Source organism: Meleagris gallopavo, chromosome 30 (assembly GCF_000146605.3).
Source record: "Meleagris gallopavo isolate NT-WF06-2002-E0010 breed Aviagen turkey brand Nicholas breeding stock chromosome 30, Turkey_5.1, whole genome shotgun sequence".
In the NCBI taxonomy this organism is placed as follows: domain Eukaryota; kingdom Metazoa; phylum Chordata; class Aves; order Galliformes; family Phasianidae; genus Meleagris; species Meleagris gallopavo.
Window position 1 is genome coordinate 3,740,567 of NC_015040.2, and position 27,922 is coordinate 3,768,488.

At 52.7% G+C, this 27,922-nt stretch overlaps 2 protein-coding genes across 4 annotated transcripts in view; both read right to left on the reverse strand.

Annotated features, from left to right (window-relative positions):
- Positions 1–15,554, reverse strand: part of ARHGEF18 (Rho/Rac guanine nucleotide exchange factor 18) — a 42,496-nt gene extending 26,942 nt beyond the window's left edge. For 2 of the 3 annotated variants that reach the window (XM_019610100.2, XM_010725061.3), the window contains exons 1-10: positions 14,137–15,084; positions 10,182–10,318; positions 9,351–9,814; positions 7,538–7,748; positions 7,227–7,338; positions 6,725–6,782; positions 6,459–6,503; positions 6,130–6,210; positions 5,657–5,762; positions 5,377–5,545 (exon numbers count right to left, since the gene is read on the reverse strand). In XM_019610100.2, the coding sequence (XP_019465645.1) occupies positions 5,377–5,545; positions 5,657–5,762; positions 6,130–6,210; positions 6,459–6,503; positions 6,725–6,782; positions 7,227–7,338; positions 7,538–7,748; positions 9,351–9,814; positions 10,182–10,318; positions 14,137–14,212 (1,459 nt within the window). In that variant the 5' untranslated portion in view covers positions 14,213–15,084. Of the gene's footprint in view, positions 1–5,376; positions 5,546–5,656; positions 5,763–6,129; positions 6,211–6,458; positions 6,504–6,724; positions 6,783–7,226; positions 7,339–7,537; positions 7,749–9,350; positions 9,815–10,181; positions 10,319–14,136; positions 15,085–15,111 lie in introns of those variants that run through there. The other variant, XM_010725062.3, reaches the window with a different exon arrangement.
- Positions 15,555–17,477: 1,923 nt separating this feature from the next.
- INSR (insulin receptor) overlaps positions 17,478–27,922 on the reverse strand; it is a 34,982-nt gene continuing 24,537 nt past the window's right edge. Inside the window, exons 11-21 of the mRNA XM_010725063.3 lie at positions 27,078–27,349; positions 26,673–26,815; positions 25,924–26,083; positions 25,518–25,617; positions 25,211–25,278; positions 24,858–25,087; positions 24,412–24,522; positions 24,175–24,334; positions 23,401–23,530; positions 23,078–23,212; positions 17,478–21,822 (exon numbers count right to left, since the gene is read on the reverse strand). Coding sequence (XP_010723365.1) covers positions 21,468–21,822; positions 23,078–23,212; positions 23,401–23,530; positions 24,175–24,334; positions 24,412–24,522; positions 24,858–25,087; positions 25,211–25,278; positions 25,518–25,617; positions 25,924–26,083; positions 26,673–26,815; positions 27,078–27,349 — 1,864 coding nt within the window. The 3' untranslated portion in view covers positions 17,478–21,467. The remainder of the gene's footprint in view (positions 21,823–23,077; positions 23,213–23,400; positions 23,531–24,174; positions 24,335–24,411; positions 24,523–24,857; positions 25,088–25,210; positions 25,279–25,517; positions 25,618–25,923; positions 26,084–26,672; positions 26,816–27,077; positions 27,350–27,922) is intronic.

A 27,922-nucleotide genomic window follows, 5' to 3' on the forward strand; every position in this document is an offset into this window, starting at 1 on the left:
CTCTTACCGGACTCCCCGGGGAGCCGCCGAGCTGCACTCCCGGTCCCGGGAACGGTCGCCACAGAAACAGGAAACGCCCTTCTATGTCCCGGAAGTAAAAAGGGGCGGAGGGCGCAAAGCCGCGCATGCGCCCTGCCGCACGGCGCAGGGCCGGGCAGGGCGGGGTCAGCGCGCTCCTCGTCGCGCTCTGCGTTCCTGGGGGAATTCCCCGCAGGGACCGCGAGTCATAGAACAAAGAATAACCCGAGTTGGAAGCGATCCGTAAGGATCGTCGAGTCCATCACCGGGCTCCGCGCAGCAGTGCCCAAAGCCCGCGCCTGAGAGGGGCCAAACGTTCTGAGCTCTGGCAGCTCTCCTGTGAGGAGCCGCAGGCCGCCGGCAGCTCCCCTCAGCCCGCCCTGCTGGGCCGAGCAACCGCTCCTGCCCAGGTGCAGAATCCAGCACTTATTCTTGTTAAACTCCACACAGCTGGTGATTACCCAGCTCTCTAATTTGTCCGGATCCCTCCGGAAGGATCTCTATCCAGCCTCGGTGGAGTCAACAGCTCCCAGTTTTGGAGAGCCAGCGAACTTGTTCAGAACACCTCCTCGTCCTACGTCCAAGTCATTCAGGAAAACATGAAAGAGAACAGGCCCTAAAGCAGAGCCCTGAGGAACAGCTCTGTGTGAGTTTCCAGGGGCCCTGCCTTCCGTCAGCGCCTGCCCGCAGCACCAACAGAGACGACGGGCTGTTCATAGATGGCACACAGCACCTCAAGTGACAGCTCTAGCACGGCAACGCCTGTGTCTGTGCAGCGCCGGGGCTTTACTCTAAATACGGAGTTCATCATTAAAAGCCTGGCAGGATTTGCTGTTCAACACAATGTGTTTGCAGCAACTTCTGCCGAGGTGTTGGGTTGGGTTGGCAGCGCTCACGTCCCAGCTGCCCTGCAAGCACTGCGCCCTCGCAGCAAAAGCAAAGGAGGCACAGCTTCACTGTCAGCAGCTTTGTGTGCTGACTTGTGTAACTAATTTGCTGGAAAAATGGTTCCCTGGTACTGATAGTATCTGTGACTTGACCTGGTGCTAGCGCAGTGCCACCAAAGAAGACTTCTCTGGAGAGAGGAGAAATCAGAACACCTTACAACCTCCTCTCCCACCCAGTCTGCTTTGCTCTGAGCTTGTAGTGCTGAGCTCCATCACTGATTTGTCATGTTTTAATGTGCATGTGCAAGCTGCCTGTCAAGCCTGACAATGCAACATGCACAATTACAAAGCAAAGCTTAAAACCCACCTTACAGCTTTCACACACTGCTTTTCACACATCTGACACCATTTTGGCTGGAGATGGGCTGAAATCTATTGCCACGAGGCCAATATTGTCTCTAGTTTCCATGTTGCAACCTACTTCATTGATTTTTTTTTTTTTCTATCTTATATTTGCAAGCTTTTCAGAAATGTTCCCTTTTGTTCTGCTGCTGTACAGGACTAAGTACAAAAAGATCCCAGTTGTTTATCAGGGCCCCTCAGCACTAAAGTAATACAGAGAAATAATCATTAAATAAAGCAGTCTGAGGGTAAACAGCTGGCTGCTGCTTTGTGACAAATGAATCCTTGGACACTTCAAACTTTGTGCTTCGCTATAATATTAAACTTCAGCACTGCAGCTTGCCCAGTGACAGCTTTCATGGAGAGAACATGCTGTGCTTGTGTGGTTGGCCTCAGGGCATCTCCACAGAATCAGTGCAAAATCTGGCATAGCAACCGGCTGAAATACTCCATGGCTTAGAGCTAAGGTTTGGGTTGCAAAGAAAAGAGCATTGCACCAGCTTTCTAATCCTGGGTAATTCTCTACAATAATAGAGATTTTCTTACAGAATGGGTAGCAAGCAGCTTGCTGTCACACAGCCTGCTGCACTTGTCAGGCCAGGTGTACGAGCTACTGAGGAAATGCAAGGAACAGCGTGTTGGAAATGTTCCAGATAAAGGCAATTCTATCCAGAAAGTACAAAGTGAAAAGCAAAGAAGCACTGAGAGAACAACATATCTTTTCAGCTTCCTTTTCTAAAACCTCAACAGTTGCTGTGAATATTCAGCAGGGCTGGCGGTACATCTGCAGATTCCTGGTTCAGTGTTTCCACTGAAACCAGCCCCACAGACCACTTTCACAGTTGCCCTCGATCCCACTGTGTTGCCTTGTGACTACAGTAACCCACAGCCTATCACAGTCGCTCTGGCTTTGCCTGTTTTATTTGCACTCCTGTCAGTAATCATTCATTCTAAGCAGTCCATTTATCACTGTCATCGTGCTACAGCAACCAAACTTCCTTTTCTCCAGAACAAAAGCTTTTTGGCAGTTGTGTCTCTTTCCAGAAATACGAAGTTTAAGTTTGCCTGCTGCTTTTTAGATTTCCCAGGGCTCTGTGCAGGCTGTGAGCAGATATCTCACAACAGAAAATCAACAACATCCTCCTGATTGTAAGGAAAACCTCTCCTTCCCTTATTGGCCTATTGATGTTGCACTGGGAGTTGTAAAAGCAGAAGCGTGTAGGCACAAGTGCAATATGAGAGCTGAATTTCACACGCTGCATTTCAAGCCCAGGCCAAGAGCTGGCCTGACCAAAACCTACCAAGCAACATCAGCAGCAACCTTAGGTTTGCTTTAGAAGAAGACAGTTGATCTGGCCTTGACAAAGAGGACTGAGGCTGCACCTTTCCCATAAGGTCATGAAGATGTAAGTCTCAGTGAAAGAAGTCGCAGATGTCCCACCTTTACCCCAGTGCTCAAGCTCAGGTCACTGGGAGGGAAGCAATCCTGCCATCACACCCTTGGCTCCCCTCCATGGCTCAGCCTGCTCAGAGAGCTCCCTCCTGCCAGGGCTTTCCTGGGATCCATCTAACTGCCATTGCATAAACACTGGAAGCATGTTTATAAGAAAGGATTAATTTAGGCACAGAACCTTTTCTACCCTTGACAGCTGAGGCTCAAAAGGAGCTTTCTTCATTTCCAGGTGAACAATAAACCCAGAGGCTCTCATCTCAAAGTTTATACAACAGCAAAGTTTGGGTGGCCACAGCTGTTGAGATCCCAGTTACCATAAACACTGCTCTTTGTTCTTCGTCCCTGCCAGAGTCCTGACACCGCGTCTGGGAGCCTGAACCTGGAGCTCCCTGCACCGAGAGGCTTTGTGCTGCATGCGAGGGCAGAGGGGAGGAACTGGGATGTAGAGGTAAGCAGGTGACCCCACACATAGGCACCCAGGCTGCCTGCCTTCTCCATAGCTGGCATGCCCGCTTCTAGCAGAAGAACGGTGAGCTTTGCTATGATTTATGCAGCTCGTTCCCGCCTTCCTCTCCCTGCCTTCAGCCCAGCCCTTTCTATATTCGTTTTTCTTCTGTTCTCTTTCTTGGAGCCCGGTTCGCTTTCCGCCACACGGTGGTGCTGCAGTTAAAAATACCACGGAGATCACGTAAACAGGAGCACCTGACCGAGAGGTGGGCCAGGAGGTGGCTGCGGGCCAAAGCAGATAGATGGGGAAATATCCCGAGGTTCTGGCAGCAGCTGCGGCTCAGCATTGACAGAGCGGCTCTCACGTCTGAAGGACAGGCGCAGCACTCCAGCTGCACGGTGGCCCAAATTTTGTTTTTCCAGAGCCCTATCAGTGACTCATCAGGAGACCACTCACTGCTCCAGCTGCAGTCACGGCAACTGGAGATATCAGCTATCGACTCTGCTGCCCAGCAGCAGCTTGCAAAGATTTCAGCCCAGCGTAATCCAAATATAGGCACTCTCAGTCTAACAGCTGTCTTGCAACAAGTCCTCTACACAGACCTGGCCGCAGACAGGCCGTTAATTGTTATGAGCATCACAGAACTCCGCACGATTGCTCAGTCTTAGTTCAAGCCACTGCAAGGGGAGCGCACGAAAATGAGCTCTGCTGCCCAGCCACCCTCGTTAGCTTAAGCAGCGTAATCCCCGAGCAACCCAGAAAGCCAAACGAAATGTCAGTCCCAAACACAAAGCAGTTCTTCTGTCACCATGGAGTTTTTCTGCTGAATGCTAATAACACTCAAGAACATGGATATCTCATGGTAAGTCTAAGAAGCAAGGTAAAGGTTAATATAACTGATCTCCAGTCCCCACACACTTACGATGCCAAGCCACACTGCCATTTAGACAGATAGCTCCAACCCCTGAGATCGTAGAGCTCCAAAACTGCTGTTGAGAGAAGAATCATTCACCCTGGCAGTGACCCCTGAGCAGACAAATTGCGGCTCCAAGCTCTTGCTGCAGCACAGAGCAAAGACTTTCTACAGCTGCTCAGATTCAGGTATTTCTGGTAAAGCAGCATGCAGCACTGCCAACAGAGCCTCCACTAAGAGGTTCCTCAGGCAGGAAGAGCAAAGCATTCTTCTCAAAATACTGGAGTCCCCTCTAAAATGTCCACAAAACACAAAGCACTTCCTCTTACTCAGCTCCCTCCTTTCTACTTTCTGCTGTGATGCCTCTAAAATGTTCAGTAATGGCCTGTGGTCCTTTTCAGTTCTCCTCTGCCCTGGAGGGAGAGTACGTTTCTCACGACATGTGCCCAAGGGCAGCCAGTGCTTCTGCCCCAGGAAGGTTGTACTGACCTTAAGAGCCTCTGAGAGTTCTTCACTTGAGCGTGAGAATTACTGGAGGATACAGGGTGGAGAAAGAGAGCAATTCTCTCATTTCCAAAAGATTTAATCTACCCACAGGCAGCCCCTTAGGAATTAAAATGTTCTTCAGTGCCCTGAGGACAGGGTTTGTCAATCAGCCAACGCTGTGCAGCAAGGCCCCAGGAAAAGCAGTGAGAAGACAGTCTCCCATGCATGCCTGCAAAGGCACAGCTGCCATTCTTGTGCGCTGCATGCATCTGAAAAGCAGCATCCATGCAGATCCTGGGAGTCCCAACTGAACTGCTGTGTTAGTTGTTAAGGGTTTGGGTGCTCCAGGAATCCCTATGCACATACCCAGGGTAGGTGCTGAGCTGTCTCATCACTGCATTAGTTAAAAAACAGCCTAAAAAGCAGCTTCACCCAGGCAGCAGGGGCAAAACAGAGCTTTGTGTAAAAACAGCTTGTTAAAGTTGACCTAGAAGCCTCCTTTGGGTAAAGGGGTAGGAAATGATCAGTGGCCAAAGATAACAGGGATAAAATATCGCCCAGCAGGATTTAGTGATCATTTAGACTATCTGGAGAATAACCAAGCCGGGCCAAGCAGCAGGGTGGGTAAATCGAGCCAGGCAGAAAAGTGAAGCAACCCATGAAACCCATGAGGCTGACTGAAGCAGGGGAATGGGTGTCCTGAGAAGCGGGGGATGGGGAGCGGGTGACAGCCAGGCTGGGTCAGAGCAGCAGCGACAGCCATACTCACTCAGGCACTGCAGACCACTTTTATTCCCGAGAGGTTTGGCACACAGCGAGCAGCTGGTGCCACTGGAGAAAACCCCTGGCACAAGCTGGTGCCGATTGACCTCTTTCCAACTCTCTTTTGGCTCCTTTGTTTCTTTCTCCTTCTCTTTTGATTGCTCTTTGTTCTTACCCTGGAAGGAGAGAACAACATAGCTCCGTTACACCTTGCACTGCTCACAATTTGTTGGTAAAACCAAGCAGGCAGGACTGGCACAAAGCAGAGCAGTGCATCTCTCCCTCACCTTATCCTTCTGCCAGGACCCGGTGACACGGCTCCGCAGGGAACTCAGGCGTCGCATCACCTTTGTGCCTTTCTCTGCTTTCTCACTCTTTCCACTGTCCTCATTTCTGAAAAAGACCAAAATCATCTTACCTAAGGAGAAGATAACTGGCCAAGCACAGTTCAAAGAGATCACTGATGAAGTTTATCAGAAGGATTGCCTTAGGACCCCGTCCCTGGGCTCTCCACCCCCTGGAAAACCTGGTTCAACATCAGTCATTCTTGAAAACAAGGACATGAGCTTTTGGATTCTGTCCAGCACTGGTTTTGGTCGAAGCCATGCGCAATGGGGCCACAATCCAGGCTGAGCCATGGCAGACACCAATATTCCATGCACGCCATTAGTAGAGCAGTAGAGCTTTGATGAAGAGGGGCTAGAAATAAGAGTCTGCTCCATGGATACAAAGTGTGTGGATTACTGCCCACCTCACTTACTCATTAGACAGGAACTCAAACCAGGTGAGATTCTGCTGGGAAGAATCACTGCCTTCTTGCACGCAAACTCTCTTTTTCGCCCTGTTCAGGGAGAAGACATCAGACACATAGCAAAAGACACAAGAGCAGATCTTTGGAGATGGGCAGAGATACAGAAGAAGTATGTGAAGTGCTACATATTCATGCAAATCCTGCCTGGCTTCACTGGAAGGATATGGTGATTCTGGTGCCTTCCCTGCTTGACCACTGGGCTCTGCACCTCATCTGAGCATAGATCCCAGGCAGAACAATGACCTCCCTGCCCAAATCTCTCTACCAGACACACTCACCCATGATACTGTTTCAGCTCCTGAAGTACCTGCTGTACTATTAGCCTATGAGGGATAGAGCAGAAGAAAAGCAAAAAATTAGAAAATTTTCTTGCAAAGAAATTCTGCAGCCCACAAAGAATCAAGCACTAGTCTACAACCAACTACTGAGCCGTGCCCTAGCATAGAGTGGGATCTTCCTTATAGCTTGTTGATGGATGTCCAGTAGCTCAGATGCACACAAAAATCTCAGTCATCTCAAAACAGCCAGGACTGACAATACCTACACTTGGTCTGGGGACACGTGGTCCTTCTCCAGCATCTCCAGAGCAGGGGGTTCAACACCTGGAACAGAAAACACTCTCAGAAGACACCCTGGTTTTCTGTATCACACCTTCCTTCTCCAGTCTGTATTACACTGAATTCCTGCTTGCAGCTAGATGATAGGGGCTGGCACCACCCAGAGACCCTCCAGCTTCCCTGCATGCTGTTCCTCTACTTACTTCTGGACAATTCTCTACATTTGTTCCTAGGATACTGTCATTGATTTGTATAAGTGGGGAATGACCAATACATGGCAATGAGTCACTGGGGACATATCTGTGCTTAGACTGCTCTGAATTGAGATCAGACTCCAAGTCAGCTTGACTTCATCTGGGTGCTTCTGGAGACCACATGGAAGAGAAGGGCAGAGGCTGTCTAGACTTGCAGAGGCTGCATCTCTGGTTTTATAACTTAATCACAGATAAGCTGAATTCATTTGAAGCTATTCATGTAGTCTCTACAAACCTTCCACGGCTGAAAGAGAAGTGTTGAAACCACAGGGTGCCTGGGGGGAGGCAGCCTTGCAGGCTGAAGGGATGGACAGTGGCCTCAGTCTCTTCCCATCACCGACACGTTCCTAGAGCAGTAAAAAGTCAAGGACATCTTCAGTCCTTTGTGCACCAGGAGAGCTTCCATCAGGGCACAGCTGGCAAGGTGCAAGGCAGGGAATGGGGCTCCCACGCCAAGTGCCAGCAGTCATCCCTGCCTTCCCACAGCCCCCCACCCTGTGTGCCCACCCAGCAGTGCCAGGGCGCTGCACCCCATTGCACACTCACCGCCTCCCCTGAGCCCAGGCCGGCCGTGCCGCTGGGTCGCAGTGGCTCTATCTGCACTTTGATCACCATGCTGCCCTCACTGCTGCTCCAGGCTCCCTGCTTCCCTCCGGGCAGCTGCAGGGACACACGAGGCTGTGTGCAGGACCCGCTCCCTTTCTCCGCCTCCTCCTGCTCTGGATCACTGCCTCTCTCTGTGGTATCCAAGCTGAACCTAAATCGGCAGAGAGTAAGAAGCCAGCTTAGCAAGGCCATCCCTAGTGACAGGCACAGCACAGCCCCTGCCATGTCCTGACAGTCCTAAAAGGCCTACAGATAAGACAAGGAGGGCCACCACACCAGGATATGGGAGGGGGAATGCCAGGAAGAGTCAGCTTGGACACCGAGAAAACAAAAGCATTTTGTCTGGCTGCCCTCAGCTGGCTCATGAGCTCCTCAGTCACCTGGGATGTCCCATGCTGGGATGTTCAGCAGCTCCTGGGACTCCACAGCTGTCTCACCCTTGTAAAAGCCGCTGCCCCACTGGCTGCAGTGCACCGTGGGCATTTAGAAATGGCAGATGTTGTCGTTTGTCGACTCACCAGCGTGGCATCATGTCGTAAATCCTGCCCCTCTGGTCCCAGCTTTGAGGAAGGGAAAATAAACCCTCTTCTGGGAAACGAGGGGCAGGGCAACCCCCAGCACCCCACGGCTTCCTGGACACCGAATGCTGCTGCAGTGCCAGCAGTGTAGGTACAGAATGGTGGATAGGGCTCGGTGGAAAATCTTACTCTCTGCAGCAGGTTCTGCCTGCAGCTCACTGCTACTTTGCTCCCACTGCTGGGCTTCAGGAAGCATTTGCTTAGAGGACAGCAGGGCACGTTCCCCTTCCCTGCCCCTCCACTCACACATGCTTCATCACTGACTGAGGAGACCAACGCGGACAGCTGCTCTGTGGCACCACTACTCGTGTGCCTGTTGCTCTGTAAGCTGTGAATGATCCACGGCACACGGCACAATGGGTCTGAGAACCAGAGACAGAGCTTGATAAAGAACTGCCAAGATTTCGTGCTGAGATAATTTTAGTGTACCTTATAAGGAGGAGAGATATAAATAGTCATTGTTGGCTTGCACCTAGCTCCCAGCCAGCAGAAGGATCAATATATTTGTCAGCAGGGTGAACGTGCATGCAGGAACCCAAAGCAGGAATGGAGCACGGCAGTGATACCAGGCCTGTAAACCATTCTCAGCTCAGCATCAGGCCACACATTCACCCTCTTCTGCAGCCACGAAGGGCAGGGGGACAGAGTGGTGTGGCCCTGGCACAGGTTGCACAGAGAGCTGTGTGTGCCCCATTCCTGGAGGTGTTCTGGGCCAGGCTGGATGGGGCCCTGGGCAGCCTGATCTGGTGGGATACAACCAGCACACGGCAGATGGTTGGATCCAGATGATACTGAAGGTTCCCTCTGCCTAAGCCATTCTATGATTCTGTGATAAGAAAAGTGTTGGCTCTCTTTATCCACTGGAGTGAGCAAAGATCCCTCTGAGCCAGAGGATGAAGGCTATTATGGCAGCTGTGCTGTTCAAGAGCCCCCTCCAGACAGAAACAAGCTTTCCCCAGAAGGGAGGTCCTGGGCCCAAGACCAGGATTTTTCTATTGCCAAGAGATATAAAAGCTCCCTGCTGCACGATCTCTGTCCTTCTCCATCCCACCCAACACGGGCAGTGAGCACACAGCTGCTTTGGGGCAGGAAATCACCCAGCAGCAGTGCTCTAACTCCACCTCGAGCAGCACCATCCCGTGGTATGTACCAAATGTCCCCTCGTGGGCTGTTACCTGCGCTTGCAGTCCACAGGAGACAAGGGGCTCTCCCAGCTGTGCCTCCTAGAGGTAGACATGGATCTCACCAGCGTGGGGAAGGACTCTGAGGCCTCCTGGAGGTCCAAAGCTTCATCTTCCTCCGCAGGACATGCAGCAGTGCTGGCAGCTTTGTTCAGAAAGTGGCAGTCGGCCTCACCATAACGCATGGAGCAGGAGATGGGATTGGAAAAAGCAACATCCACAGACATTTTTCCCAGAGCCCCCGATCTCTCCTCCAATAAGCAAATGGCAGATGCAGCCTGGGGGGCAGCTTCTGGCCGTGCTGCCATCTCTGGCACTGTTTTGTTAGCTGGCGGGCTCAGAAGCCCCAGGTCTTTGTAATACTCTGTGCCGTGCAGAGCGGAGTCTGAGAGGAGATCCTCCGTGCTGCTGTGTAAGTCTGCTGCTGGGACGTCCAGCTCTGTGGAAGATGAGTCCTCCTGCAAAGGCAGCAAAGGCTCATCCTGAGCACTGAGTCCATCGAAGATCCTCGCACACCTCCTGCCAAGGGGCACTTCCCATGCTGGGGCTGCTCTTCTGCGTGGACCTGTCCCATACCCACCCGCTGAGTTTGCTCCAGGGACTTACAAAGGTTGCTTCCACCCTAACATCTCTCCATGCCTCATTCCCACTAATGCTCAGCAACAGAAGCACTATGACCTTGTATCCCTAGTTAGTTTGGGTCAGTACTCCTTTCTCCCATCCCTACTCCATCACAGACCCTGCTGAATATGGCACTGACCCCTCGGTCTGCTAAGCCCAGCTGCTGCCCTGCATGGTGGTAGTGGAAGGAAAGAGGACACTTGCCTTTTCTTCGGCCATGGTGGTGAACAAGGTGTCATCCTCAGCAATCAGGGATGGGAGGAAACGCTTGGGGCTGTGGTACTCCAAAGCAGAGGGACTGCGGTCAGCGAGCTCCCGTAAGCACGGCTTGCAGTCAGATCCTGCAAGACACGGGGGATCACAGTGTGCCGTGAGACGGCCAGGGTCGGCCCTGCACAGAAGGGTGGCATCAAACAAAGCCCTCCGCTGCCTTGTTCCTTGTGCTCTCAAGGATACCACTGGGCGGTAGGATGGGAGCACTTCAGGCACCACTGAATCATAGAATCATTAAGGTTGGAAAAGACCTCTAAGATCCAGCCCAACCATCGGCCCATCCCCACCATCCCTCCAGCCCCCATCCCCAAGTGCCACATCTTTGCAGCAGAGGAAAAGCGCTGCTCTCCGAGTGCCGGCTCAGTCCTCTCCACGTGGATGTTCCCCACGCAGAGCACTGGGTGGGTGTGAGCCTGAGTGTGTGCACAGCATCCAACGCTCATTGAGAAACAAAACCACGGCCTGGCCTCAGTGCGCGGCGCAGAACATCGCCCAGCTGACTGCAGCACATTCCTATGCAGCGAGACACAGCGTAAACCTTAGCCACCATCTGAACCATTGCATATGACTCACGGAGGCCTTTTATTCTTCTGAGATGCACACAGCTGAGGGGAGTGGAGAGAGGCCAGGCTGCCGGCTGCAGTGCAGGGCTGAAAGCGTGGGGAAAACAGCGAGAGGTTGTGAGTGACCGTATCTATCCAGTAGGAACAGAAATGCATGAAACTGCTGGGAACCCAACGTACTGCAGGAAAGTGAATTGTAAAAATGTTACTGTAAGGAAGATCCTAACAAGAAACCTTGCATCCTCCTGCAAGCTTTAATGCTGCGCGATGCAGCCTGCAAGTAAGGAGTGTGTGGTGCCAGAGCCCAAAAGGCAGCGAGCGCCAGGGAGAAGCTGGAGGTTTGGGTCGTGCTGCATGCTGCAGGCACCAGCTGTTTGTGTGAATCAGCATTTGTGTGTTCAAACGTGTGCAGCTCTTTAAAGGGGTTTTAAGTTGTATAGCAGAGAAAACAGCCCATTAAGGCATTGTTTTAATTAAGAGAGCCTTAGTGTAAGGCTGGTTAAGGGTCACCCAGTGAGCGTTATCATCTTATCATCACCTTCTGATTTCCCCTCTTCACATGCAACCAAAAATCAGAGTGCTGGCCAACCAGTGCACATTCTGACACAGCCCCCAGGAAGATGAGCAGCCAAAGGCATTGGTGGATGGCAAAAGCTGTTGAACTCAGAAATGGGCTGGGATTGAGACTGGAGTAAGCTGATCAAGGGGAGCAACCAGGGGGCTGGGGAGGTGTGAGGAGGTGAGGACAAATGTTTCTCCTCTAGAAGCACAAGGAGGGAAGCAGGAGGAGGCTGCCTGCCTTCACAGTCCCTTGCAGCCTCAGAGAGAGGAGCAAGGCCTGGAAAAGCAGAGATGGAGCTGTGAGAGCTGGTGAGCGCTCAGCCTGACAGAGGCCAGAGCCCTGCGGGTTGAGCTGAAACAAAGGGGTGTTTTCCTGCGGGGTGGGTCGCAGCCGTGCCAAAGCTGGCTCCACACTTAGGCTCCATCCTGCAGCTCTGAAGTGGGTCCCTGGATCAGAGTCAGCTCCTCGGAGGCCTGGAAAATATTCCCTGTGCCGCGCAGAGCTCTGGCTTTGGCTGTGATGTGGCCTGCAGTTGATGCCCCTGCGGCTCCACCACGCAGCTCATGCCCCCCCCGGGCACTTCAGACACTGCTGTTCAGCACACGATAAATCAGGTTTGCAGCCAGTGGCAGCACAGTGACCGTTGGGCACCGGCACGTGGCTGCGGCAGTGGGGACACCATTTTAGGCAATGTGTGAGAGCCACGTTGGATTCTGGGCTTCTTGCATTTAGGTCCTCTGTTGGTGACCTTGGGCTACCACCGTGCAGGGAGCCAACACTTGGGCATAGGGATCCCGTGGAGGGGCTTACTGGGGAAAACGTGTTTTCAAGCATCAGCTTATGGCAAGGTGAACAAGGAAGGAGCAGATGGGAGCTGGGAGCATCCCTGTATCTGAGATGGATGTGGTCACCCCTCTACCAGCAGGAAGGGCACACCCCAAGGCCCTGCCTGGCTGTTGGAAGGATGCTGCTCCATCTTGCTACCGCATGGTGCCTGGGGAATGGCCCTGCAGCTCCCCGGCACAGCCAGGCACCTGCCTTCACGTTTCCTCTGCTGAAGCTGGAGATGAGATGACAAAATGACACTTCCAAGAGCACACGCTGTTTGGTTTAGGGGAACATTAAGCAGATTAGGTATTGCGGTTGCTTAATTCGCCTCTGGCCAGGAACCATAAAAGGTTATTGCTGCAGGGAGCAGCTTCACCAGAGGAATTCCCAGGGCAGAGCTGGGGACGAAGCGTTGCACACAAGTGGGGCTGTGCTGGGCTGGACTTTGCAGAACATGGAGATGCTGGGCTTCTGCCTGGGGAGGAAGGAAGTGGCGGCCAGCGTCTCCGGCACGCAGCATCTGAGGCAGTCTCGGGGTGTTTGGTGCCATTGGGTCAGTGGGACCCACCAGCTGAGTCCAGAAGGAAGAAGAAAGCAGAACAAAGCTGGGCATTTCCCAGCAAACGGGGATAGAGGCCCCTAAGCTCTGAAGGCATCACAGATAGGAACAAAGCAGCATTTGGTCCCCCGGGCTCTGCCCCGCTCGCCCAGCACAGCACCACGGGATGACCAGAACGAGAGGGGCATTTAACTGCAGAGAAGTGCTGAGCTCACTGTGCCAAAATCGGATAAAGCGGAGCACTTTGCCCGCGCCGGGCCCCAGCTCATCGTGTGCTGGCAGAGGTGGGGATTGGCTCATGCGACCGGGGCTGAAGGAGGGGAGAAGATAAGCTGTCCAATGCTGCAGCACGCTGCACAGCAAGCAGCCTTATCGCTACCTTTGGGACCTGGTGCTCCGGGCACGCGGGGCCAAGCGAGTGGGGAGGCAGCTAGGGGGGCTCAGCAGGGCTGAGAGGAGTTCGCAGCCCCCGATACCCTCTGGGCTGTGGTACTGCCCAGGCATTGAGCTCAGGACAGCTGTGGGCTGGGGATGCTCCTCAGAGCGGCTGGTACTTATGGGCACTGAGGCTGATATATTTTGCACAGGAGCCTGGTTGAGCCTTTGCAGTGAGCCCAGCACGGTGTGGAGTGTCCCAGTGCAGGGTTGGGGGCTGCTCCTGCTCCAAACCAGGCAGCTCAGAACCAGGTTCTTCTGCACATCCACAAAGGGAGAGGAGATTGAGGGGGGAGAAAAGCACTGATGTGTATCTCAAGCTCTAATGCCACACAGATAACTGTACCCAAATTGTTGGGCCCAGGGCAAAGTTTGCAATGAGAATGGCAGTGTCCAGCTCCTCTGGGACCACGAACGTCTCCTGTTCTGGGGCTCTCCCCTCTCCCTTTCCAAGTTGCAGCTCTGTGCAGCAATGAGGCCAGCTCACATCACCACTGGATTTCCCATCCCAAGAGCCACCATGACCTGGCCCAAGCCCTGGACACAAGGCTCTGCTCCTCAGCCCACTCTGAGGCTGAAGGAGATTTTGCCCAACATCTCCTGGGACACCGAACTCTGAGCACACAACACGAGGCTCAGCGCTCGGCCGGCAGCACGCAGACAGCTGCCTGCAGGCTCTGGGACCTCCGGCTCGCTGGCAGCAACAAAACGTATTTATTACAAAACCAGAAGACTGATATTTAACCCATTAGCCAGCACATAAAGGCATTGACGTGCCTTGAGAAGGACACGCGGCGGAAGGATCGGCAGAAACTGACACGTAAGCAGCGTCCCCACGGAGAGGAGCAGTGGGCACCGGTGCTGGGGGGACCCCGAGCTCCCTGCTGTCCCCTCCGCCCCGCTCGGCTCAGCCCTCTCTCCCCACACACACGTTGTTACCTCGTTTAAAGGACCACCGCTTCTTCCAGCGCTTGGAGAACGACGGCCAGGAGTGGTTGAGCAGCGAGTCCGACATTGGGGCACCCCCAGAGCCCCACGTATGGACGGCCCTGAGCCGGAGAGGACGGCTCAGAGCACAGCGGAGCTCGGTGCAGTCTAAGGCAGCGCTGCAAGCTGCAGCCCAGGGGCTGCCAAGGGGGGAGTGGAGCAGCCAAGTGTTTTGTCAGAAGTATCAGCTGATGGGAGCTGCGGCCAGAGAGAAATTCCTGCTCTCCGGCGTTCCCACCTGTGTGACAGCTCTGGGACTTCCTGCAGTGGAGACTGAGGATTGGTGACCCCACGGCACACAGAGCCCTGCAGCGCTGGTTGATGGATGCAGGGTGGAAGCAGAACATGTGCACCCAAACCTGCCCCAAGCTCCCTGCTCCACCCCGTCATCTGGGACCACTCTGGGGTCAGTGGGAGCCATCTCCAAACTGCCCACAGGCACCAAATTCCCACCTTGCCATGTCTGAGCCCCATTGCCATCGGCTCCCCCAGCACAGACTGGCTGCAGGCTCTGCTCTCAACCCCTCACCGTGCTGACAGAGCCCGATTTCACCCTTGTGCTGCTGCTGGCCTGCAGGACTCTCTCCTGCTGTGCAGATTGCAGCCTCGCAAGGCAGAGCTTCTGGGGCCTGCTTTGGGATGGTGTCACACAGGGGTGGATGGCAAAGAGCATTTCTCTACCCAGCTGCAAACCCCAAAGCATCGCCTCCCACGCAGCTATAGCAGGGATCCACCCATCACTTGGGGGCACAGCCATGGGGGCTCAGAGCCCAGTGCTGCCCGAAGGGAACCGGCAGGACTCCCTATGGGTTAAACCCCAACCTCCCAGCGCTGGGGTGAAGCTGCTTCCGCACAGAGCCTCGAGGAAGCCGCGCAACAACCCTGAGATGGAGCTCACACAACACATCCTGGAGGACAGCAACTCACCCTGAGGGCCGCAGGCATCTCCAGCAATGTCCTCGCACAGCACAGCTGCACCCCGCAGCCCGGATCCTACAGGTGCACCGCGAGCAGCAGCCCCTCATTGAGGAAGGAAGATCCACACCGCCGAGCGGCTCGCGGGGGCCTCGGGCTGCACCGCTTCACCGCTTCCCCTTTCCGAAGGCGCAAACAAAACCGCCGCGCCCATACCGCTGCTCCTTCGGTGGTGGCCCTATGGCAGGGGATGGGGCCGTGGGGGTCCGGCCGCCCCTCCCGGGGTTGTGCACCCCAAACCGCCCCCTGCGGGGTCCTGGGAGCTGCTGAGCGGTGCTGGGCACGGTGACTGTGGTTGCTGCAAACGGCTTCCTGTTCCGTTCGGAGAAAAAGTGCTCTGCGTGCAGTGTGAGAGCCCGGCACGCACGGGCTGTGCCCGCAGCTCCTCGCACCGTGGGCTCTCAGGGCTGTGCGCTGGCAGAACCCCGGCCCGGCAGGCCCTGCCCTGGTACTGAAGCAACGGAGAGGAACCAAAGCACAGAGATGATGGCGGCGGCCTGGGAGCCCCACGCACGCACCTCTCCCCGCAGCCCCGCGCACACGCTGGCCTCAGCCAAGCCCTAATCAGAACAAGATCAGCTCACACTCCAATTACTCAGAGACCGCAGCTTTGGCAACGCTTGGGATAGCAATTACCTCGTGCTCCAGGAAACCACAAGAGCAAAGAGGAATTAAGGTTTCATTTCTCTAAGTCCACAAGAGCGCAATGAGTATCACATCGGGGCTGCTCAGACAGCAGGCCGATGGGACAGCAGGGATCCCAAGGATCAGAGCTCATCCCTCATCCACAGTGGTGGACGTGGTTTGGGGCTGAGTGAAGCGGTGCACCTGGAGGAGCGATGAGGGACACAGACACACAGACACACAGACACCAGCACCCCCCCGCATCGCCGCCTGCAGACCTCTGCGACAGCAAGGACACGCTTTGTTTGCATCCTGAGAGCAAACCTGTGCCTGGAGACGCAATTCCCAGACATTTCCAAGTATGCTTCTTTCTCATCGCTCTTCCGATGACAGAACTCCAGATGGGCTCAGAGGCCGCACTCGGCCCCATCCAGCGCCACGGCTGGATGCACGGCAGCACTAGGTGGCATCAGCTCTGCACAATCTCTGCTGATGGACATCCCTGCACATCACAGCACTGGAATTCACCGCAGACCAACCGGGGTGGGGAGTGCCATCGGGGTGGCCACCACCTCTCAAAAGAAGGAGCGTTCTTTGCAAGGACTCCGCTGCACTGCTCACACTGATGGCAATTCATAGCACGGGGTGGGGAGCCTCTGAGCCCCACGCTGAGCTTTGAGCTGAGCCCTGAGCTGAGCCCTGAGCTGAGCCCTGAGCTGAGTCCTGAACTGAGCCTTGAGTTGAGCCCTGAGCTGAGCCCTGAGCTGAGTCCTGAGCTGAGCCCTGAGCTGAGCCCTGAGCTGAGCCCTGAGCTGAGCCCCGTGGCTCTTTGGGCCTCACACCACTCATTTTGTAGCTGAAAGCATTGCATGCTCTGAGCTGGGAGCTCAGAGCTTTCCCTGTGGTAAAGCAGCCTTTGGTGTTGCAGAGACAGCGGAAACCAAATGGAAGTTATTCTTGGATAATTTATTCAGAATTTTAATATAAACCGTCAATTGCTCAACATTCTGTCACACAGCAAGGGTGTTCTCTTAATACTCAATGTTATTTTCTGTACAGGTCACTGCTCGGCTTTAAAACATACGAAAACAATGATAAAATAAAGGCTTTGAGGTTTTTTTCCGTTTTTCTTTTTAATCACGGCACATTTGATCCTCTATTTCATACAAGAGGGGTCTGCAATGCCATCCGCAACACAACCTGCATGCTGTGAGCTCAGACACGCGGTGAGGAAGGTGGGAGCAGCACAATGAAGCACTGCCACAGCTCTCGGGGCGGCTGCAGCCGGAGCAGTGTTTGCTTTTGGCTGTGAGCATCCATGGAGCCCCGCAGGCTGCGTTCCGCCGCCCCACCACCAGCAGCGCTTTGCAAACAAAAGCCAAATGCGGCGCTTTCCATCACAGCTCACCTTTTTCAAACGGCCTAAGAGTTGCCAGCGGCTGCTTTGCAGGTGATGAGAGAAGCGTTTGGAAAAAACGGTCGTTTGAAGCAAGGTGGACTTGGAGGGAGGGCTTTGGGAAGAGGCCCGGCTCAGAACGTTGGGTAACACAGAGCTCAATGAGCGCCAGCGCTGGGGCTGCAAACCCACCCAGTGCCGCACAGTGGGAGCCGTCACGGGGTCAGCAGGGCTTTGCTCAGCCCCCCACCTCCCTGTGCTGCAGCACCGTGCGTAGGCAAAAAACGTGACCATGCTGTAGGAGTTAATACTAACTTTATTATACAATATTTTAAAAGTCATTTCTCGACCCGTCCCCCTATCGCTTGCATTGTGCTGCAGTTATTTTGCTGAACCTGCGAGAGTAAGTGCTTACTTTTGAGAAGGACAAGCAATTTAATCTTAAAAAGAAATGCACATTGAACGACAGCAGATCTGGTAAAACCGGCAGCTCCCAAATTGCATTGAAAAGTCCCATTCCTCCACACGTCCATCTGAGCGGAGCCACCGCAGAGCAAGCAGAAGGTGATAAAAAGGCCAAATTAATTCAGTTCATACAAACGCTGAACGAATCCTGCTTTGAATTTCACATACTTCCGAAGTCGCTTCCAACCCATCCGAGAGCCCCTTCCCCCGGAGCACCGCGGGGTGCTGTGGCACAATGCCATCCTCCTCTCTGACCCCATGTGAGGTGCCAGGCTCACTACTGGGCATCACTGCTGGCAGTGACAGCCCTGGAGGACCTCAGGGTCCGGATCCGCATCGCAGCGATGCTAAGGGAACGCCATGGGCTCCCTGCCACCCCCACCATGGGGGCTCAGGGGTAACTGCCACAGCCCCTTCCTGCTCCCCTTTGCTATTCTCCTTCATCACCCTTCAGTCAGTAACACAGTAAGCAACTTTTTCCAAAGAGATACCAACATTAAACGCAACAAAAGTAAAATTAAGCAAAGTGCCCCATTACTATAATACAAATTTAGGAGGAAAGAGATCTACTACCCACAAACTTCGAGTACCCTTAAGCAACCATCGAGCAGCCTCTTCCCTACGCACACAGCACAGAACACCCTCCTTGCAGCTTGGTCTATTTCCTACCACGTTTCCCAACCCAGAGCTGGCACACAGTTTGCAATATCACACAATGAGCTCTTCTATTTTACAACACAATCAGTATTTACAAGCAGCCACGATGGGCTTTTAGCCTCGCAGATGAGCTTTGCAATGCTGCACTGTACGGCAAGAGAAGTACCGGGTTTGGGAGGCGGGCACTGAATGGCACACAAATGTTTCTGGGACCTCTCCAGCCCCACACAACAACACCTGCTGACAGCACAGAGCAAAGCAGTGCCGTGGCTTCCTGCTCTGCTGGCTTTCAAAGCCGCAATGCGGCTCGGGGCACCTCTTGCTGCTCCCATAGGGCTGCGGCTGCTCCCCAGCGCATGCAGCTCTGTGCTGTGACAGCAGCACTGCAGGCAGGCTCAGAGCACCCTGCACCATGCTGAGCTGCCCTGCTGGAAGCCTCACGTGGCAGCTGGTTGCAGAGGGGTTTCCCGAACTCAGAGCTGGGCTCTACGATGACGTTCCTTTGCTCTTCCTAATCCCGCAGGTGAGCATCATCTTTTACAGTCATGAGTGGCAACTGCTGGGGCTGTTTGTTTCCATCAGGGCGGAGCATCGTGGCTGAGGATATCCTCCCTTGGGTGCCCCGTGCCGCTCCTGGCCAGGAGCAATGCAGGAAGGACAGCAGTGGGGCTGCTATGCACAGCCCTGGGTCCAACCACTGCTGCTCTCAGTGCGGAGAGGACGACGTGAGCTGCACAGCACGCCTGCAAGGCCCAACACACAGCCCTGCACTGGGCGACTGGAGTGCTGTGTGTGCCCACAGAGCCAACTGATATCAGCCGAGCTGCAGAGCCAGAGCCAGCGCAGCCCTGTGCAAACAGAGCTCAATTCCTGCAGTCACAACCACTGCGATGTAAGATGTCACAACAATGGGGAGGGCTCACTGCAGGCGGCCGCCGCTCGCCCCTCTGTTCACAACGTCCATTAAATGGCTCTTTTTTAGTGTTGGCTTTATTTTTTTTTTCAATCGCAACAGAACTAAGATGATATCAGAGCATCAGATCCAAATTTGCTGCTGTGCATTCGGAGCTGGAAGCAGTTTCCTTTGGTCACTACGACTAAGAACAGCGATCAGCAGTGATGGAGCTGCTCCATCCGCTCCCTTCCGGCCCCAGAATTGGGATCAGCTGATATTGGTTTCGCTGACCCTCACCAGGTCCAGCCCACAACATCGGAACAGGTTTTGAGGTGCGCAGTATTAAAAATATCCTTAAGAAACACTGAGGTAGACTGCACCAGAACAGGACAAAACAACCCCACCGCATCCACCTGCCCCAATTTTACGGATACAGATTTACAGATTCTGCGTGTTTTCTTTAACAAATTGATTTAGCTTTTTTTTTTTACAGTGTTCTATATATTAAAATAAATAAAAAAATTCTAGTAAGAAAAGCTTCTCTTCCTTAGAAAAGTGTGAGAATATGTCTTCTTTCCTGCAGTGTAGCACAGAGCTGCTGCACAGTGGCTACGTGGTAAAGCAGAAGAAATGTAAACGAGGCCTTTGGAAAGCAGAGGCTCTCCCCACACACGGATGCTCGCAGAACCCCAGCGATGTCCCTGCTGGGCACAGCGGGGCTCTGGGCTCTCTGCTGGCAACCTTTGCATTTCGCCGTTAGCATCTCCCTGCCAGCACGCTCCCTCATCAGAACGAGACGCGTTTCGTTTGGCGCTTATTTTCTGACGCTTCGTGCTTATCAGCTCCGTCTTTCATGCAAACAGCAGCAGAACAAAGCTCGGTCCGCACGGATGGAAGTCGACATTCCCCACCAACGCACGGCCAGGGAAACGCGTGGGCAGGGGGAGAGCTGAGCCCACCCAGCCCCGCTCTCGCACAGCACCCTCTCTCCCCATCCACGTCTCCTCTGTGGGCAGAGCTCCTGCAGCCCCCGCAGCTCCGGCGCGGCGCCCAGGGAGGCAGGAGGGCAGCGAGGTGGAGCAGCAGCAGGAGCAGCACACGGCGGTGCTCTCAGCCCAACCAGGGCCACCACTGCTCCGCAGCGCTGCGCCCGGGGCCGATGCACTGCACTGCATAAATCTTGAAAGTGTTTTACAAAGCCTTGTCAAGTATAAACCTAACATGTACTTCATAGCTCCTAAAAGGGTAACCGGCTAAAATTAGTTCCTTCTGAAATCTTTGGACCACTTTAAGACCAAACAATCCCCCGAACTCTCCCCTCCTCGAAAGGACCATAAACAGTCAATAATTTATATGAAGTTAAAATTTAAACTAAAGACATTTTAAATATGTTACAACAAACAATATATATACTCGATGCTGCAAGGACAGAAAACAATTTCTCAGGTCTGGGGACTCCTACTTCGTTTGGTCTTGAAAGGACCCATAAATCTCAGATTTCTGCTCCTTTGGCTCTCAGCATATTTTCCTCATTTCTTAATGAGAGAAAACCTACTCCCAAGAGTCCTCAGTATAAAAATAATCTGTGTAGGATTCGGTCACTCCAGGGAAATGGGGAAAAGAGAAGTACACGCTTCCGAGAAGAGGAAAGCTTCCGTGAGAACGTACAAAACTTATGTACAAAAACCAGAAGTGTATATTTTGCTATACATATACACCCACATATATATACTGCACACACGCACGCACACGCACGCACCCCTGGGCTTCAACCCATTGAAAAAGTACGAAAGCAGCAGCTCTTGGTCAATCTGAGGATCTGGCGCGTCCGACCGCTGTGTTGAACCCTTCGGCTGTAGTGACGAGGATGCCTGAAGCCTGGAATTCTCCTGGAGACGTTTCTGTCCCGCTGAGGTTTGTTCCACACCGTTACACCGCAGCTCAGATAGCGGCGAATTTCACGGCTGTTGTTGGCAAACGCAGATGCTCCTCCTTTAGTTGAACTGACACGGTCGCTTCCTGTTTTGAAACCATGGTTACAGAAAGGAGAGCAGCCATGGAAACCTCTTCCATTTATGTTCACAGATAAGTCCACTGACAACCAGTCAACTTGGCAAAAAAAGGGAAAAAAAAAAAAGTATTAATCATAAGATGATTAAAAATCTGAAGAGTCTGTAGATGTGTGTCATACACTGTGGCAGCAATAACAAAGAGTCCTGAGATTTGTGGAGGGGAGAAAAGCAGACGCAACCCTTGGGCCGACGGGAGGCGTTAGGAAGGACTCGACCTGGGCATGGAGAGGATCCGCCCGTTCTTCTTGCCACCGTTCATGTGAGTGTAAGGTATGTGCTCCTCGTAGTTCCCCTTGAGGGCCATGGAGGGCCCATTGTCCCTCCCCAGGGCTTTGTCCCTCTGTGTGTACGAGGAGGGATCGAGGGGGATGCTCTCCATGTTCTCGAAGTCCATCTCATACTCCTCTGTTTCCAGAGGTTTGTTCTCCTCGCTGTAGAAGAAGGAAACCTCTTGGAAGCTGGGGTGCAAATCCTCCTTCAGCATCTCGATGACCTCAATGAAGGTGGGGCGCATCTTGGGGTTGTACTGCCAGCACATCTGCATCAGGTTGTGCCTGGGTGAGGGCAAACAAGAGTCGGGGATTGGAAGAAACAATTCCACGACTGGCAGAAGCTCACAGAGCAGGACTGCCCACACGCTGCTCCCCACCCCTCACCCCCACTCCAGCCGAGGCCGTGGCTCTCTTTCCCATCTCCATTTTCCCATTCATCCTCTCACTGCTTTTTCTCTATGTCTGTCTAGACTAAAAATTCCTTCCAATTCCTTCTATTGTTCTTGACTCAGCTTCCAAACGATACAGGGCTGCGGTTCATGCACTCCGTGTGTGTGTGTGTGTGTGTGTGTGTGCGCACATCTCACAATTTTTAATTCATTCAATTTTAACTCAGCCTAAAGTTTCTACAGCCTCACGGAAAAGGGGAAGCTGTGCAGAGGACAGAGGCCCTGTGAACAACAAACCCAAGAGAAAAGCTGCAGCAAGAGGTCACGTGTTACCATATCACAAAGAACAAACTTACAAATCTCCTAGGTACAAAAAGAGTTTCAAACTGGAGTTTTCAACCGGCCAGAAGAGACAGCGGGCTTTTTTCATAAAGGTACTCACAAAACATGTTTATTTTTGAGTCTGGGAGCGCTGCTTTGGCCAGCAGTGGGATGGTATAAGAGGCTGCTGGGAACAGGGAGCTACTATTGGCATTCCCTTTCCCAGCCAGGGCTCCTTCCCCCCACTCTGCACGCTGCTCCAGAGGCTCCTTACAGCCTTCAGTCCCAACACCTTGCTCAGGCTGAATGCTTACTAACAGGATTCTTTTTAAACACTCCAACAGCAGCAGCTTAGGGAGCATCTGGGTACGGTTGGGGGATGCAGTCACCCCAGCCCATGGACATTGGACATCACAAGCAGTGGGGGACAGGAACCCCTAACCCCATACATCAGAACGTCTGCCTCCAGGCTGCCACCTCCTCTGGGAGGAGCTCTGCACTCTGCCTCTAGACAGTGTCCTCTTTTAGGGCAGTTGATGCAATGCTTACTTGCATTCTAAGCTTCTCCTGTGCTGTGAATTTCACTTTCTCTACTCTGTACTCACAGTGTAGGCCCCAGGCTGGTTTGATTTCCCCTTGTAGTGTCAAGGGTTGGTCTCACTCAGGATGCTCTGATTGAGTGTCTGTGAGAGATGGCTCACTGAATTCTGCTTTGTTTCTCCCCAGGAGAGAGGTGGGTCAGAAATGCCATCTGTGGGGCTGCCTGCATTGCCCACACTTTTCCCAGGGAGTGCAGCTCTGTTGACTGGCACTGCTCCACTACTTACAGCCTCTCCGGGCAGTTGTCCGGCTGATCCAGGTATCCTCCATCCATCACAAACTTCAGCACCTGTTCGTTGGAGAGTCCCTGATACGGCTGCTCTGCTAAGCTGCTTATCTCCCAGAGGACAACACCAAATGACCTAAGAAAGAAACAAGACTCCTGGTGAGAAACATACCAGAGATCTACAAGTGAGTCTTCATATCTTCGAGGATTACTGCATTTTAAGAAAAGGGTTTCAAAACAACGCCGTGTTTTGCCTGCACCTCGTGTGTCAGAACAGTGAATTTCCCATCCAGGATCCACCTGGGATCGCTGAGTACAACTCACCACACATCTGAGTAGGTTGTGAACACGCCGTCCTTCAACGATTCGGGCGCCATCCAGCGCACAGGCAGAAGTCCTTTGCCGCCCTTTCGGTAATAATCCGTCTCGTAGATATCTCTGGTCATGCCGAAGTCTGACAAAAGCAATGGGGTGTGTTCATGTCTCTCCTTCCATGCTGCTTTCACTGTACACCACCTCTTGATGCTTTCCTTGGGCACCAGGCCCCTGCCGCACTCCCAGCAGGGCTCCTTGCCATCACTGGTCACCCTGTCATTAACACTCAAAACTCCTCTTCCCTACAGCTTTCCTTTCGTTAATTACTACAGAGCTGTGATAGAGACTCCAAAGTTACAATTTTCAGTGACAGATTCTATTCTAAACACCATTTTAATTCATTCCTTTTAAGTAAAACTGAGTTCTTTTTGCCCAAATCCCACTGCTTTGGCTTTATGTCCAAAGAGGTCTGAAAAACCACCAAGCTGTCGGGTTTTCATTTATTTTTGGATTTTATATTTACTTATTCTAGATGGGTTTCGGTTAAAAACTGGCTCTTGTGGAAGAAAAATGACTTTCAAAAGGCTTGTCACAGAATGGCTCAGGTCAGAAGGGACCTTAAAGATCATCCAGTCCCACCCCTGCCGTGGGCTGGGTGTCCCCCAGCAGCTCAGGCTGCCCAGGCCCTTCCGTGGCCTTGGATACCTGCAAGGATTGGGCCTGGGCTTCACATACATCACAGATATGATGCACTGAATTATCTTCTGACCGTGAACTGAATACCTCCAATTTTTACAGTGAAGTCCTCTGCAACCATGCAGTTCCGAGCTGCCAGATCTCTGTGAACAAACTTTTTGGCATTCAGGTAGGCCATGCCATCGGCGATCTCTGCAGCCATCTGGATCATTTCTCTCAGCGTCGGTGGTGGACGACCAGGGTTATTCTACAACAAATAAAGCAGTGTTAAAACACCAACCAAGCTGCTCTGTGCCACAACACACCGCCTCTCCCCGTCTGTACCTCAGCATCGGGTCTCAGAGAGCGGAGGTAGCTTTTCAAGTCCCCATGTGCCATTAACTCCATGACCACCAGCGTGGGTTGGCCCTTGGAGACCACCCCGAGGAGGCGAACCTGGAAAACAAAGGAGAAGTTCTGCCAGGACTGTGTAAGAGCACACGGGGCAGAGCCCAGCTGTGAGAACAGGGGTGAGAACAAAGCCAGCAGAAGAGCCTGCAGCAGCACCCAGGGCTCTGCCTGGCTGAGCACTTGACAGGGCCAAAGGGAAACGATGCAAAGAGGTTGGTGTGTTTGATAAAATCAGACGTGGAAAATCCCAGCTCTTTTCATCAACTGCTTCTGCAGAATGGCTGCTTTTGTAACCGGAACATCAAGCTTTCAAAGCGTTAAAGAAATATTACAGGATGGGGCTCTCACTTGCGACCACCAGAGCCGCCAGCGATGCTTACCACGTGATGGCAGCTGAAGCCTTTCATCACAGAGGCTTCGTTGAGGAACTCAATGCGCTCCCGCAGGCTGGCCGACTCGTTCACCGTTTTCACAGCCACGCGGGTCTCCAGCTCTCCCTTCACGATGTCCTTGGCAATCCCCTCGTACACCATTCCAAACGAGCCCTGGCCCAGCTCACGGAGCAGAGTGATCTTTTCCCGTGGGACCTCCCACTCATCAGGAACGTACACTGCCAAGAGACACGGACGGGTTGAGCAAGAGCCTTTCAAAAGACTTTTGGAGGTCTGGGCTTCAAAAGGCAGCTATAAGAACCCCACACTAAATAAGGCCCAGAAGCCCTCCTTGCTCTTACCATCACTGGCACTGAGGTATTCGGGGTTAGAGGACGCGTAGAGTGGCCCCGTTGGTCCTTCAGTTTGTCTGGAAGAGGGACAAGGGTTGTTTACTGCACATTGCTCATATCTGAACTGAATTTGATTAATTCCCACAGTGTGCAACAAATAGCAACTATCCCAATTTGCAAACGTGCAAAAATATTTCCTAAATTTCATGTTACAATCATTATCTAAGTTAGAAAATAAACACAGAGTTACTTCCAACAAATAAAAAGAATCTTTGCATGGAAGTTCTGCCTGTTCGGACTGAAATGATGCACTCACCTCTTTTTCACGAGCACGTAAGCAGCTCCAATAATTCCAGCAATGATTATGGCAAAAATAATCGGAACAATTATAACAGCAATGTTAGGCTGAGCGTTCACTAAAAGAGAAAGAGAGTTGGAGGCATTAACACAGGTCTCAAAATTCAATAAGATCTCTGCCTTGTATAAACAGGAGCAAACATGAAGCTGATAGAGGTTAATGTGGATCAGAACAAGAGCTCAGACTGCTGCTCAACATCCGAATGAAGAAAACAGACACGCTGCTCACTAACCCCAATTTCCTGGCAGTGGATGTACTGGTAAACATTCCACGAGCCTCTACAGCTCCCCGTGCACTGCCTGCTTCTAGCAGCGATGCGGGTTCCTATCGAGGTTAAAATGCTGAGAAAGACAACAGAACTCACAGTAATCAGCCACATAGAAGTAGGTGGGCTCTGTCCAGGAGCCGTTCCCAGCCAGCGACGTCGCTCGGATCCGCACGCTGTAGTTTCCAGGCTGCAGCCCACGCAGTTTGCAGCCCTGCTCGCTGGCAAAGTGCTTTCGGGACACGCAGAAGTGCGCTTCCTGCGGGGGGAGGGAAGGGGCACGTTGTGTTACTGCCCTGCAGCTCTGTAACAGGATTTCTTCCTCGCCTCCTCGATGAGCAAATGGACACAAGTATGGTTTCCACATGCTCAGGACTTTTCTGAGGTGGCGGTTTGTCCTGGGTTTGTATTTTACAGTGCAGTAGTTCAGATTACGCAGCGCGTGCCGCCTGCTGCACCGGACCTCAGCCCTGAAACCCAAGCTCAGCTGGCAGTGCTCTGCCTGCACGGCTGCCTGCATCCACCACCTCTCTGCCTGCTCGATGCTTTCCTAATTTCTCTGAGCGATTCGGATGCACGCATCTATTTCCTGTCCTTCTGTGCAATAAAATTCTGAAAAACAGTCCATGCAGAATGTCAGCAAATTGGGTATCAGAGAAAATACATCGCCGTGTCTTGTGCCAATAGGAGGTGTGTGCCAAAGGAAAAGGAGAGCCTAGAGACAAAGCACAGCTCCCTCCACGTGCAGCTTCCACTGTTACCCACCACCAACACAGCCACCGCAGCGGGGAGAAGCACGAAGCTGCTTCCCATGTGTGCTGTGCGAAGGAACAAGCAGAAATTCTCACCTCTGCTTCCCCCAGACGGCCGTAATTCACTTCATACAGCACAATAAGGCCATTTGGCTCCTTGGGTTCCTGCCACTTCAAATGCACGGTGTTTTTTTCAACCAGTTCATGGGTGACTGGACCAACGATGTCATCTGCCTTAGCTAAAAGCAAGGTCAGGATTAATGACACTTATTTCATCTCTTCTGCAAAACAGACAGAACCTCATCCAACATCCTTTCCCATTAGGAAATAGAGCACCAGTCCTACACGATGCCATGGATCAGTGGTCAGAACAGATGATCTCAGTAGTCTTTTCCACCCTTAATGATTCTACTATTCCGTACTTCTGCAGCTGGCTCTCATAGGAAAAGCAGCATTTTGGAACAGCTACCCACCCAACGCAGAGCTCATCGAGCTAATTACCTTCTGGCATGGTCCTGGCACTGACGTAAGCTGCAACGCTGCACCGGGACTCCTGAGCATCGTGGTTACAGGCATGGAGCTCAATGCGATATCCTGTGAAGTGCCGCAGCCCGGAAATCACCAGGGACTCCTTGAACTTCACTTTTTCAAAAGGTTTCTGTTCCTCAGCACTCTCAGATGCGGCTGCAGAAGAGTTTGGAGAGGACGGGATGGTGGGGATCACCACGGTGGCATTTGCTATGGAGCCCAGGTCTCTTCTCTTCCTTGATGGCCTATTAAATAATATGACAGCGTTATTTGCTACTCCCAATATAAACTCATCCATCTGAGAATAAAACGGGAGAGCACAAGGAGCAACTGGAAACTCAAATAAGACCCATATTTGCAATGAAACACTTTTTGATTTTGTTTTCTAAGCAAGCAGTCCACCTCAGCCCCTGTAATGCACAGAATGATGTAACCCTGGGACACCTTCCCTGCACAACTCTGCAGACAGGGAAAGCTCAGGTCAAAGGGATTTGCTGGAGGACCCACGCTCTGCCAGAGCTCCCCATGCCACACAGCCCTGCTGCAATGCCCGGGGAGCTCATCTCCTCCACATTCAGCTGGGCGCAAACGTGGTCATCCCACAGACCCCAGTTTCAGTGACCCGGGATGTTCCACACCTCCCAAGTGTCATAAAATCACATCTGAACTTGTCCATTTAGACTACGTTAACCTCTTCCTAAGCCAAAACACATCCAGATCTTTTCAACAGCACAAAGCAAAAGGCACAGATTCAGACCACGCGCTGGTTGTGCTGTTTGTCAACCAAATATCGCTTCTCAAATGATGCACTTCAGTCT